The sequence below is a fragment of the Danio aesculapii genome, chromosome 17, assembly GCF_903798145.1.
Source record: "Danio aesculapii chromosome 17, fDanAes4.1, whole genome shotgun sequence".
NCBI lineage: Eukaryota > Metazoa > Chordata > Actinopteri > Cypriniformes > Danionidae > Danio > Danio aesculapii.
The window spans coordinates 11,573,485-11,588,431 of NC_079451.1; the positions used below are offsets into that span (position 1 = coordinate 11,573,485).

General features: G+C 32.8%; 1 protein-coding gene across 1 annotated transcript; it reads right to left on the reverse strand.

The window, feature by feature from the left end:
• Positions 1 to 540: 540 nt before the first annotated feature.
• On the reverse strand, positions 541 to 14,941 carry amy2al1 (amylase alpha 2A-like 1). The gene is made up of 12 exons (XM_056476609.1): positions 14,823 to 14,941; positions 13,663 to 13,748; positions 13,100 to 13,272; positions 11,170 to 11,316; positions 9,568 to 9,765; positions 5,858 to 6,088; positions 5,646 to 5,779; positions 3,460 to 3,582; positions 3,274 to 3,373; positions 1,657 to 1,778; positions 1,442 to 1,567; positions 541 to 803 (listed from the first exon to the last, which is right to left on the reverse strand). The coding sequence occupies exons 3-12, from the start codon at positions 13,265 to 13,267 to the stop codon at positions 614 to 616; spliced, it is 1,539 nt and encodes a 512-aa protein (XP_056332584.1). The 5' UTR covers positions 13,268 to 13,272; positions 13,663 to 13,748; positions 14,823 to 14,941; the 3' UTR covers positions 541 to 613.
• Positions 14,942 to 14,947: the final 6 nt, after the last annotated feature.

The following is a 14,947-nucleotide window of genomic DNA, read 5'->3' on the forward strand; positions in this document are numbered from 1 at the left end:
TGTTATCTTTTTCTATGGTTTGATCAATAATTTTCATTAGCGCCGGGTTTTTCTCCACAACATCAGTTGTTATTGTCTTTGATTAGTAGTTACTATCATTTTTCAGATGTTGTTGATTCATTTACTACAATTCTGCCATAATTTACTTTGACTTTTGCAATACAATCAATCAATCATTGTTTTACTAGTCTAACAAAAGTTTAATTATTGACAATTTTGTAGTAAAACCATTAACACAAAAAACTAAATATCTGTCATTGGTACGTTGGAGTAAATAATTACGAATTTTTGTTACTACATTTTTTTCTTGTTTTTTGCTGTTGTTATCGAAATGAAAAGAGCTGCTTTTATATTGTCACTACAATTGAAATCCAACAAGTTATTATTATAAACTGGAGCTCATGTGATCCAGATACAGTAAAATACAGTTTGGAGTTTTGTTCCATTGTGTTTCTGTGTAAGTCACTGTGGTTTATCTTTTATGATTCATGACACAATCTTACGCTATCAATGTTCTTAAACAGCAACGCTACCACACTCTTGGTTTAAGAGATTCTGCTTTATTAAAAATGTATTTAAAACAAAATGTGTTTATTATAAAATCAAACTGAATCTACAGTTTGGAGTCAGCATGGATGGCCATAAATGGATCTTCTTCTGTGTGGCTGATGCTGAAGGTGGTTTGTCCATCAGAATCCACTGTCACCTGTTTCCCTGTGCAACTGTTCCCACTCTTGTCTCCAGAGATGATGTCACAGTACGTGCCAGACGGCAGGCCAGTGTTCAGCGTCACATTCAGATCCCTGAGACATTCAGCACATTAAGTTAAGGTGAGACACTACAGGCAAAAACACTGCTTTTTGGAGATTTGGGGCTTTTTTGCTTTGCTTAATACACACAGTTGAAGTCAGAATTATGAGCCCTCCTGAATTATTAGCCCCGCTGTATATTTTTCCCCAAGTTTTTGTTTAATGGAGAGGAGATGTTTTTTTAACACATTTCTAAACATAATAGTTTTAAAAACTAATTTCTAATATCTGATTTATTTTATCTTTGCCATGATGATAGCCTACTATTTTACTGGATATTTTTCAAGACATTAGTTCAGCTTAAAGGGTAACTTAAAGGCTTAACTAGGTTAAATAGGCAAGTTAGGTTAATTAGGCAAGTCATTGTATAATGATGTTTGTTCTGCAGACAATCAAAAAATATATATTGCTTAAGTGTGCTAATAATATTGACCTTATTTCAATTCTCAACACAATTTCAATTCTCTGTATGTCCTGTACACGTGGTTGTATTGACAATAAAGCTGACTTTGACTTGACTTATGTTTTCACCTTTCAGTGTCTTGCCTTAAGCATGTAGTAATGTGATAAATGTGTTTTAATACATTGTAAAAATGATAATTACTCATGTATGAGCTCTGAGTGTTTCTCACCAATCATCATTATTGATGACAATGAAGCCCTTGCTGCCGCGGCTGAAGGCGATCTGATTATTACTGTTGTCCCACCAGTTGGAGAGTGGCTGACCGTTGACCACATTACGGAAAATCACCATATTCCTGGCAACAAAGGAAGAGCATGAAGACTGTTGGTATGTGACAGTGACTTCAGCCAGATTGGTAAAGCAGAAAAAAAACATCATAGCTACCTAATTTGACGCCATCTGTGCTCACATATCCAGTTGTCTCCACAGGTGGAGTCTGGGTTGATGGGCACTGACTTTGTGGTTCCATGGGCATTGCTGGGAGGACCTATCCAGTCATTTTGATCCTGTGTTGTATTTTATAGATAACATACAGGCTTTCTGAATTATGTGTAGATTAAATGTGTAATAAGGTACTATAGGGTTAAAAGTACAAAAGAGGATAAAATTAGATCATGAGGGAAATTATTCAACACGTCGTGCTTTTTCCTGGGAATAATATTTCTGAAGGAGCTGTTGACATGGAATTGAACCAGATTTTAATAAAACCCAAACATAAAGATAAAACAAAACAAAAAAAAAATCTGAAAAATTTGTTGTATGCAATAATAATGAAATGACACAAGGAGAAAGTACTGAACTACTGAAATGTATTTAATACTTTATTTAAAAGGCTTTTTGGTGATGGCAGCTTAAAGATCCCTCTTATGTAAAGAATGAAGTCACATGCATTGCTCAGGTGTGAGTTCTTCACAGACTTCAACAGAGTGTAGAAATCTTGATGGTTTTGTGGGTCTCGTCTATCAAATCTTTAATTTGTATTCTCTATTGGATTGAAGTCAGGTGATCGGCTGGGCCTATCTACAGCTTGACTTTCTTTCTCTGAAAGCATTTGAGAGTTTCCTTGGCTGTGTTTTGGATCATTGTCTTGCTGAAATGTCCACCCTGGTTTCATCTTCATCATCCTGATAATGTAGATGTTAGACTGAAGCAGGGAATATAAATTTTTAATGACGAAGAGCAGAGGGTTGCGGAGTAACTACTGAGAGATTTCCGCTGCTGTCTGGGCTTTCACTGCCTTTCTACACCTCCCTTTCTTCATGTGTTCAATACTTTTATCCTGCATCATTTTATTTTATTATGCATAACTTAATTTGTAATGTAATTAGGTTTGTTTTCTTTGCATATGTGGATTTTTTTTAGTTTTTACCAACATCCGGGGAAAATTTCAAATCAACGGCCCCTTTAGAAGTATGTTTTCTGAGAAATATGGTGACGTGTTCAATACTTATTTCCCCCACTGTATGCTATCGGAGCAATACATTTTTCTAGATAAATAAATAGTACACGCAGCTTTATTAAAAATCTATAATAAAAGCTAAAAGTTGTTTATTCAACTTATTGAATAAATTCATAGTCAATAAAATGTGCTCTTTTGGCAATAAATAAAGACTTTTACAAATTCCAAAACTATTTAATAATAGTGCTAAAAGGAGATCCCATAATGATAATTTAATATAGAATTAAATAAGATTTTTTTTTAAATATATAAACGTTTCATTACAAATATGGTGATATACTCATTTTAAATATTGTCACTTTACAATAAAGACAGCAAGTTTCAGTATTCAATTTGGAGCATGAATAATAAATCAGAAAAATCATTTAATTTTTCTTGCCATCTTTTTCTTTTTTTTTGCTAAATATCTTTAATCACAATACCAATTAGGTACCAAAACACACAGCATATACCTTTTTTCCTACTCTTCATTTATGTCATGTCAGAAACATGAGCTTCAAAAACAGGAAAGTACAGTTATAATTTTAAGTGCAAGTATTTACCTTCCCATTCACAAAATGTCGATCCCATTGGTAGCTTGACATGACTACTGTTACACCATATGGATGAGCCAACATAAGTCCTGCTGCGATTTTATAAAGCCTAAAAATACACAGCATAAATCAAACCACTCTCAGCAGGAATACTCATAAGCTCTCATAATTCTCATACAAATTAAAACATTTCACCTGGAGTCCCAGAATGTCAGAACAGAAGCTCCACCAGCACCGTGGCCTCTCTGGTTATCATGATTGTCCACGAAAACCAAGGCATTATCAGAGGGCAAGAACCCCCAGCCCTCTCCCCAGTTCCTACAACAAAACATCATTTAAAACCCATTAAAGCTAAAACATGTATAACAATATTACTTTAAGTAACGAGTAAAGTAAGGCATTACTTCTTAAAAATAAGTAATAATATTTGAGTTACTTTTTTGACAATGTAATGCGAGTTACTTTTTATTTTAATTTATTAGCTTTTCAAAAAATAAATTGCTGAATTAAAATGAGTCACAATGAATCATGCAGTCAATGAGAGAATGTGTTCATTATTTTGAACGCATCAAAGAAAGGGGGATTATAGTCTCACTGGAGAGTGATTTTACTTAATAGTACAAAAGTAGCAAATGCAATGCTTTAAACTTTTATTAATCTGTATATACGGCATATAGAGCTCTGGGGTAGGGAAGTTCTTACATAACATTATTTTAAAATTTTATTTTTTAATGTGTTTTTTAAAGGTAAATGTATATGTGTATGTTATACAGTGTATTGTGAATTGCAGACTCCTATGTTACAAAAAGAAAGAACAAAAAAAACAAGTTCTGAAAGAGATCAGACCTCAGACAACACAAAAGTAAAATAACGCATTACTTTTCATAAAAAGTAACTAAATAACGCAACTTGTTAGTTTTTTTTGGGAGTAACTCAATATTGTAATGCATTACTTTCAAACGTAACTCTTCCCAACACTGATCACTACATATGGTCTTACAATAGCAGCACAAATTAAACCCATAACAAATGATCACACACTATAAAGCATTGTAGATTAGCTTAACTTGCATTTCAATTTAATTTTATTATGTACACCTTGCTAGTACTGGGTTGGACCAACCAGTACTAGTTAGCCTTCAGAACTGCATTAATTCTTCATGGCAGAGATTTTACAAGGTGATATTCCTCAAAGTTATTGCTCCATAAATGCATATTAGAAAGTATATTTTGAAGAATAATTCAAATTTTTAATTAAAAAGTTAACAAAATAAAAAAAGTTAAATGAAAACTATTAAAAAGCTATTGAAAACTATAATTATTCTGCTAAATATATTTTCTGTATCAGGGTTTCTGCTGGTTTCACAAAGTCAAATTTAAGACTTTTTAAGACCTTTTAAAGACTATTATGAATTAAATTTCAGCCTTCTACAGGGCTAAACGCTAATAATTTTTCTAATATCCAATGGAAAATTTACTTGTTGACTTGTCCCATTTAAAAAAAATCTAATTTAGTTATTTCTTAGCCACATATTTCAAATAATGTGTCAAAACAAGCAAACTTATGTATATACAGTATACATATTTTTTCAGCATACCTTTCTTTTTTTGACAATTTTTTAAAAGACAGCGTCCTTACCAGGTAGCTATAAATACATGAAGAACTTTTAAACAAATATTTCTGCAAGGATGTAAATAAGATAGTTAAATCATAATGGTAAATAAAGCTAATAACTTTAACTTTTGTTGAAAGTTTTATTGAGATGGATTGTTGGTGATTGGATGGGTGTAGGCCAGATTGGTTAGCTAGACATGTGAAAATAAAACCTGTTTAAAAAAATTAAGACTTACCAACACCATATTTCAGTGAATTTAAGACTTTTAGGGCTTAAAATTCATTTTTGACATTTAAAGATATTTTAAGACTATTTAAAACCATATGGTCACCATGTGTGTATATGCAATATATTGTCCCATATACAAAACATTTGCATGTGCTTAAGAAAATATGAATTAAGAAATTAAATGACATTATATTGTATGTATGAAAGTAATAACAAAAGATTCTTGTTTTATAGCAAAGCTAAATAATAATAATAAAAAGAAGAGTTTAATTTCTATTATGGATTGAGATTTATAGGGATTTTAAGAAGTATTGAGTCAAATATGTGCATTATTTATTGAGTAATTGAATTCTTTTTTTTAGACAAAGTATTTAGAAAAGTGATTTAAACACAATTTGAATGAAGTAATTATAAATTAATAAATGTTTAAACTTACCCAGCACACTGCTGGTGAGCGTATGTAAAAGATAATTGCAATTGATTAATCAGAATCAAATTTTCGGATTAACTGAAATAATTGAAGTAATTGCCATATACTTGAGATAACACAGCTTTTCCTTGTCCCATTTACGAATAACCGTGCCCAGTTTTGCGCTGTACTTGAACTCCGTGACTCTTCCAAGTGAAACGTACTCACTGGCTTTAATAGGTTCCCCACCCAAGTCGATAACCTGAAAATAGGACATGTACATTAATGCTTTTGACAGGTATTTTAGGCAACTCTTGTCTTCTTGAAGGGATATTGATACCTCTTGATAAATAAAGGGCTTTGTGCCTGGAGAAAACCAAGTGGTATTCAGAGTCTTGAGCCTGCTGTAGACGTTACTGAGATCACCAGGCCACATGTGCTTACAAGCATCTACTCTAAATCCAGCAACACCGATTTCAATCAGTTTGTTCATGTATTCAGCCACTTTTCCCCTAACATAGTCCTTCTCCAGTGCCAGGTCCAGTAGACTAACCAAGCGGCAATCTCTGACCTGATCATATAAAAAAAGAAATAGAAAAAGTGTCGTCAATAACAACAAAAAAAAATATCTTAAAGGGACAGTTCTCATTTACTTACATTCAAGTGGTTCTAAAACTTAATGAATCCATTTCAGCTACTACGAATGGACAAATACTAGCAATATTGGGAGAAATGGATTGTGTTTATGCCTTTATATTGTGTAACCTGACTTTTATATTAGAAATGTATCTGTCAGCATGATTTGCAATGACCTACGTGACCAGTCAACTGTTCATTACAGTTATTTTATTATTTCCTTCTTTCTTTTTCTCTACTTTTCTTCTTTAAATGTAAAAAATAAATAAAAATACAGTCAAAAAATAATTTCTGCAGTTGAACACAAAAGATGTTTTGAAGAATGTTAGGGAAAAAAAGAGCCATTGACATCCATAGTTAAAACAAAAGTACTATGGAAATCTATACCCATGATTCCATCCAGATTTGCGAATTAAACCAATGCAAAAAAAACTGGAATATTACACAAAAAACAATTATCATCCAAGAAGTCAAAGAAAACAGAATTATCACTTCCTGATAAACTGGACTTCCTGAAAAAACTGAATTTGCTGGTAGGAGAAGCCACTGTGGGCCCTTTTTCTTATATATTAAATTACTAGCGCCTCAGAAGACGAAACGCAGAGAACACACAGTTTATTTTGTGAGATGCTCTTTGGCCATACCTGTCAACATTGGGATGTAAAAATATGGGATACTGCCTCACTCACCTCAAAAAATAAACAAAAAAATTCAAACCTACCCAGAAGAACTACCAAAATGACCCCAAACATTCAGAGCAGTTTCATTGTATATAAGCCTAGTTCAAACCATTACAAATATGGGAAGGAAATTAGCTTCAAATCATAGAATACATAACAAACATTAGAACATAATGACAATATAATAAAAGGTTGAGCCTATTAAAAATCAATGGCCTACACAGAAATTAAATCAAGTTATAAAATCTTGTTCACTGTATGTAAATATTGATTAAAAGTTACTAATATTTATTGATGAGCAGCTAATCTCTCATTTTGATCCACTGTCTTGTTTGATAACAGAGCTGTCACTTAAAGGATGCACAGATCTATAATGAAAGCATTCGATTATTTTCGTAACTGTTTATGCTCATTTAACACAACATTTTTGTGTTTAAAATATAACACACAAGGATGTTTACATATCAGAGATGGCAAAAGTACACACATCCTTTACTTAAGTAGAAGTACAGATACTGATGGTTAAAACGACTCTAATAAAAGAAGAAGTACTGCCTAAAAGTAAAGAAGTACAGCCTGAAATAAGCACTTAAGTAATAAGTATTCATCACTATACCTGTTTTAGTTTTACGGTCATCATGTATACATCTATACAAAATAACCTACATTTCAAATATTTTGCAAAGAATTTGTTGCCAATTTTCAGCAGCAAAGTAGCCAAGCAACATCACTCTACAATATTGTCCAATAACACTGCTCAAAAAAATTGCCCTGTGTATCATCACCTGGACACAAAACTTAACTTTACTGCTGTTAAGAACAACAGCTGCCATTCACATTCGTATATTATAAAACGTAATTCATCTGCCTATATACTGTATTTATTACTAATGATTGTCTTAAATTTACCACTTCATTTTGTCCAAAACATATTTTAGTGTGAATGTATTTGACTACAAATAATATTTTGCATTATGCTAAAGCTGCTTCATTTACTTCCAATAGTAACAATCATGCAGCTCATATGATTTGTTTGTTTGTTTTCGGAGTATTGTGTATATTTTATGAAACGGATAACGTTTTTGTATCATCTTTTTTCACATGATAAATTCCTGATATATTTTTATTCATACAGTAAATGACCCACTATAGTTTTGATGTTCTAAAATATTTATCTAACAACAATCTAAGAAATTTTAATGAAGACTACAATGTATATACAGTAATATACACATTAAAACTATAAAACAGTATAAATTCTGTACTAGGAAATATGAACTCGTTAGAAACAAAGTAAATAAACCTCATTGCATAATGTATTCATAAGAATTGAATTGCTTTAGTACTAACTGTACAAATGTTGACAAAAAAAGCACATGATTAATAGTTTTTTTTTTTCCCCACAGTAGTAGATTGAAAGATCAGAGAAGTACAGAGCAACATGACATTAACCCCATTTAAATGACAATGACAAGAAATAATATAGATCGCACCACCAAACACATGAAAACAAAAGAAACGACCCTGGTTTAAAAATGTAAGGAGTAGAAAGTACAGATATTTGTGTAATAATGTAAGGAGTAAAAGTAAAATGTTGTCAAAAAAATAAATAGTGGAGTAAAGTACTGATACCAGAAAAATCTACTTAAGTACAGTAACTAATTATTTGTACTTCGTTACTTCCCATCTCTGCTTATTATTAAGTGCATTTGCCCGTTTAAAAACACACCCAAATCCAAAAGTGTCCATTTCGCTCCTCTTCAACTCACATGTACAGATGCTGATCTGGGAACAGTGTTTTTATCACTAAGGAGCGTATCTGACAGTCAGCACTGATACATCACTAAACTGATTCAGTAATTGCATGGGAAGGGTGACGATCAACGTATAGCTTAAATGGAAATGAAGTGAATGCGGCTGTTTTAATATTAATTTCAACGTGCTGTCAAGCCGAAATAAAGCGAAAGCATAACAGCTTATTATATCACATTTGAGATCAGCTCATTGATGCTACTTACACTTTACATAGAAAGATTAAAAATATGGGAAAATACCTAAACGGGATGAGAGCGGGATAGAATTGTAAAATACAAGAGAATTCTGGCAAAAACAGGAGGGTTGACAGGAATGTCTTTGGGAGTGCAGATGCTCAAGATAGTTCTGGAAGATTATAAAATCAAACCACTTTAATGACAGACTTTGGCTGAGGGATTTTAGAAAGACCAAAAAAATGTCTTACAATATGGTCGGTCAGTTTGTTTGTCCATTCATGCACCCCTTTGTGCCAATTTTGTTATCACACGATCTTTTAAAAATAAAAATCACATGATTTTTTTGATGCTAGATTTAATTTGGTAAATGTGTTTCCATCATAGTTTATGCATTTTTTTACACAAATAAAAAGTTGATCATACTCAGTTGTTTGCATATGTTCTTATGTGCATATTCTGAATTTATACCAACCATGGTGTTTCCATTAGGCATTTTTGTGATAATCCAAAAAGCGCATAAAATAGGAGAATAGAAATGTAGCTAGTGGCTTTTTTCTTCCTTTACATAGTATATCTTCCTTTGTGTTCAACAAAAAAAAATTCAAACAGTTCAGGAGGATGAGTAAATCAAATTCACCAAACACCCATGAATATTATAGTAGTTATTGTAGCTACTCAAATTCAGCATATTTTATTCTACACTAGTCCTGATAGTAAAAAAAACAAAAAGTAAATGACTTTACCTGAAAAATATCACTGTAGTTTTCAATGTCTTCATTGGTGGTTTTGCATTTATTATCGTTGAAGTCCCATGATGAGTACGGTACAGAGGGGAAGTCCTCATTCTTGGCATTAAAGTATGTTCCACAGCTGGAGTGAGTGCCTTCTCCACCAGAAGCTCCACACATGTGATTAATCACTGCGTCCGCATATATGTTCACCTGTAGCAAAGCAGCACACGGGAGATGCATCAATTACTCCATTTAAATTCATTTGGAGCCAAAACAGGCTATAGGATTTATTTTAAAAAATGCATGATTCTTTGGAAATGTGTTTTTCTTTAGATTTATTTTTACAGTTGTATTTATTTTAAGAAGTAATGATCAAATAATGATAATACACTTTTTATGCTCAGGTCATATGGATGGAGCACCCTCAAAAATACTTCTTGAAAAATGATGTAAATGTACTTTAGTAAAATATTTTGTCCATATCTAACACACTTTTTGTACTTTTTGTCTACTGACTGCAACAATGTTAATGTAATGTCAATTACTGATCTGAAGCTGGACTGCAAAATTAAAGTGACATCTTTGAAAACTTTGCAGAGTAACCTTTGTTAGAAATAAATATGCAGAATTAATAAATTCTGAACTTTATAAGCCCTCATAAGTTCAACTTCAAAAGAGTTTCATTAATTTCCATTTATTCCAATAGGGCTAATAGGTAAATATGCATAACATGTGACCCTGAACAATAAAATGGGTATTCTTGTAGGAACAGCCAACAATACATTGATGCCGAAAGTCAAGTTCCATAAAAGATATTTGATAAATGTCATGAGTAAATTTATAAAAGCTACATTATTAATAATAATATGCATTGATTAGACCTCTTTTTTTTTGTAGAATTTGGACATCTTTGAAGGTGATTTTCTGAACAAAAAAATTGTTGAACCCTCAGATTACAGATTTTCACAGTTGCATCTTGCAATATCCTGACAAACCACACATTAATGGAAATCTTACTTATTCAGCTTTAAGATCATTTTTGACCATATTTGGAAGGGTCATGAATATTAATGAGTTCTGCTCTGATCCACAGATTGTGCCAATGCCTGCTCTATCTCTTTCACACACAAACAGCTTGATGTACTCTGAAATACACATAAATAATCATACATTTGTCAAAAAATATTTTAGGAAATCAAGAAGTTGCCTTTTTAAATCTTTTTAAATTTGTACAGAAATGTATTTAGAGGTGTATTTTGAAGCTTTAACATATGTGAAAACACAGGCAGGAATTAACATCAACCTTTGCGTAACTATATGACATTAAGTTTATTGGGATCCTGCAAAACCTGTAACACAAAAGAACATATTTTGAAGAAAACTAAAAACTGGTAACCATTGACTTCCATAGTAGGAAAAGCAAACACTATGGAAGTCAATGGTTACCTGTTTTTGGCTTTCTTCAAAATATTTACTAATTGTGTTCAACAAACGAAAGAAACTCATACAGGTTTGGAACAAGTGAAGGGGGAGTAATTTATGACAAAAGTTTCAGTGTTAAACCACCCCTTAAAAACCAAAGTAAAATCAAGATTCACATTTATTTTGCATTACCCCAACATTGTTACAGCGTGCGATCATGTCCTTCAGCTCTGCCTCTGTTCCTGATCTGGAGCACAAGTTGTAGCTGATTGGCTGATATCTCTGCCACCAAGGATGCCAAGGTTTTGTCAGCACAATACTTTCACTGGGAGGAGAGATCTGCAAAATCAAAGATAACTGCTATTTTACCGTTTTTAACTTTGACACAGAGTGATTGAATTAGGTTTTGCACTCCTGGTTAAAAACACATTTTCGCTCGTCTCTGACTAGTCCACGTAAGCACTTTACACGAGTGTGCCTGACTATCGAGCCTAAAGGCTAATGTTCTAAATAAAAGACAAGGCAAGTTTATTTATATAGCACATTTCATACACAGTGGCAATTCAAAGTGCTTCACATAAACAGGAATAAAAAAGAGAGGTATAAGAAAAATAAAAACAAATAATAAAAATGATAAAAAACCTGATAAAAACAGATAAATGTGTTAAAACAGGTTCTAAAAGAATGAAAAAGAAGAGAAAAACATAATAGTGCGATCTGTCGATGTAGTACAGTGCTCATTCGGTAAAGGCACAGTTAAACAGATGTGTTTTCAGTCTCAATTTGAATGTGCCTAAAGTTGGAGCACAACTGATTATTTCTGGAAGCTGATTCCAACAGCGAGAGGCATAGTAGCTGAAAGCCGATTCACCCTGCTTTGACTGAACTCTTGGAATTTTTAGTTTATATGATCCTAAAGATCTGAGTGATCTGTTAGGTTTGTATTCAGTGAGCATATCTGTAATGTACTGAGGTCCTAGGCCATTTAATGATTTATAGACAAGTAATAATACTTTAAAATCTATTTTGAATGTAACTGGGAGCCAGTGTAAAAGCAACGGTACGCAATGGATTCAATATTTTCCAAACTAGAAGGGGTATTTTTCATAACCAACACCTGAAATTTCTATTTTAGCAACAGCTTCTATTTCTTGCTGCTGAACAACAGCATAAACTGACAATGCTCACCTCAGGTACACCTCATGTGCTTTATACAGTGTTGAATGCAACACATATCAATCATTCCACATGTATACATATAATAATGTTAAAGAGGTTTATTATGTATTAATTACATTGTAAATGTTACCATTACGTTGGAGTGCAGTGAGTGCACTATTCTGTGCTTCTGAATGGCTGCATTTAAATTTCTGTCGTGTTTTGTCTGGTACAAACAGCCAAATTGCTTATCACTGCAAATCTTGTCAAGTAGCGCGTTGTTAGGACACAAGGTTAAAATGTAACCTGCTCACCTAATGCTAACCTTCGTAATATTTATATTATTTGCTATTTAATAACCTCATGTGGAACTCTGAATCCCTGTTTCATTTCGGAGGCTGCTACTGCCTACCGGATGACACATTTTGGTCTCAAACACATACTTTGAGAGCCTTCCTGACTGAATGAATAGAATACGCTGTTTTCCACCAAGGCAACCCAGGGAGCTGAAATATAATTGACTAAACTGGCATCGGGCGGGTTAAAAGAACAAAAACAGCCATTTTGGCACATAACGTACCCTTTCAAAGCAGAATATCTGACTTCAGCATTGTTTTTCAGATAAACAAGAATGTTCACTTAGCATGTTACTTAAATATCTGCAAACAAATTATGGTATTTATATACTTTAGAAGAGTCCAAAACTTTCACAAAGAACCTTTAAAAGCTCAGAAAGTTTCCAAAGATCACACTTATTCTTTCTTATACAACAAAAGTATAAATGCAACACTTATGGATTATCTCAGTGGAGAAGTACTCACTAACAGATTTAGACAAATGTTTGAACAATATCTAAGAGAAATAGGATTTTTGTATACACAGAAAGAGCTCTGGTCATAAAAATGGGAGCACAAACAAAAGTGTTGCGTTTATACTTTTGTCAAGTGTAATAATTACACCTTACCTGAACTCCTCCATAGCCGTTTGGTGCCAGGTATCTCTCACATTCTTTAGCTATATCTGCCCAACGCCACTCAAACAGATGAACAATGGACGTCCGGTTATGTTTAAAGTTAGTGTTGTGCTGGGAAAGACACAGTCCTACCAGAGCAGCCACAACCAGGAGCTTCATTGTCCCTTTGCGCAGAAAAAAAAACAGCTGAGGGAGAGCTATCTAATATAAACACCACCCAATGAATGAGGTCATGTGACCCTGGATATACAAAAATAGATTGTATGCATTACAATTATTGCTTTTTTTAAGCCAAACATTATTATAACATTAAATAAAGACCATGTTATATGAACGTTATTTTGTAAATTCCCTATTATTAATATATCAAAACTTTTAATAGTAATGTGTATTGCTAAAAATAGAATTTGAACAGTTTTAAAGGTGATTTTCTTAACATTTGTGTTTAACCCTCAGATTGCAGCTATATTTTGCCCAATACATTCCATACATGAATGGAAAACTAATTTATTCAGATTTTAGATGGTTTATAAATTTTATTGGCAAAAAATTACCTGGTTTTGTGGTCCAGGGTTACATACGCTGAAGAATCACCAACAGTTCGAGAGTATCACACAAAAGAAGTGCTGTAATCCACATGCTGAAAAATAAATTAAGACTCTATTGCTGAGGAATCTTGTTTTTAATCTGCATGAAAGAAACAGCATTATTTGCCTTTGTTTATTTCTGTTTCACAATATTAGCAGTTCTTGTCCTTGGATTTTCTGAAATGATGCCAAACTTCAGGAGAGAACAGTGAACTTTAAGCCTGTGGGCTGTCAGTATTGGTTTATAGAGTTAGTTGCTTAATAAAGCTAAACAATTAGGTCAAATGACTTATTAGTCAACTTTCTATACGAGTTTTCTAATGAACAGAATAATTTTTAATCAATAGGCAATCAATATGACTACAATGGTAACATTATTGGTTGATTTATATTTGTAGCAGTATTGTCAGTTATGTGCTGTATATCCTCATCCCTTCATTCAGACATTCTTTTATTACTGTTACTATAAATATTAATGATAAAAATAATAATAATAATAATAATAATAATAATATTAGAGTGACTTCTGAAGGATCTGGAGTAATGAAGCTGAAAACTCATCTTTAAAAATCACTGAATAAATTATTAAATTAAATTATAAACTACTTTTGAACAGTTATTTTATAGTGAAATAACATTACTTTTGACCGCTAGTGTATGTTAAGCTGCTTTGACACGATCTACATTGTAAAATAACGCTTTAAATTAAGGTGAACTGAAATTAATTTATCATAATGAAGCTAGTATGTACTGTTTAGCTTCTATTGGGATGGCCAAAGATCATTGAGGGCCTTATTACGTGGTAAAATATTATGGCAACTGATGACAGCTCACTTGTTAAGAAGTTTATAAACATAACAAAATTATATTTGCGCATCATTCCTTAGTAGCAAACTAACGGTAAAAGATGCGAGGTATAGTCACAATATTGTGACTGAAAAAGCCATCAAACTGACATAGGAGGACCACCACTCCAAACAAGTCTTCCATTTACATACACTCCATGCTGTTATTTTGCATATTAAATTTCAAATGAATTATTTTAAAATGTGGCTGGTTCTACGGTGTATTTCAGATAGTACAAAGTTGTCTCCACCATTCATATCCAAAGTCTAGTAAAATTATACCTGGATATTACTGCACCAACAAACCGTCCTCCTGCTTCACGCGGAATCTTCTCCACTTAGCCTCGTGTTCAGCACGGATTTCTGAGCGCGCGACACATTTCCGTTTCCAGTAATTTCTACGAGCA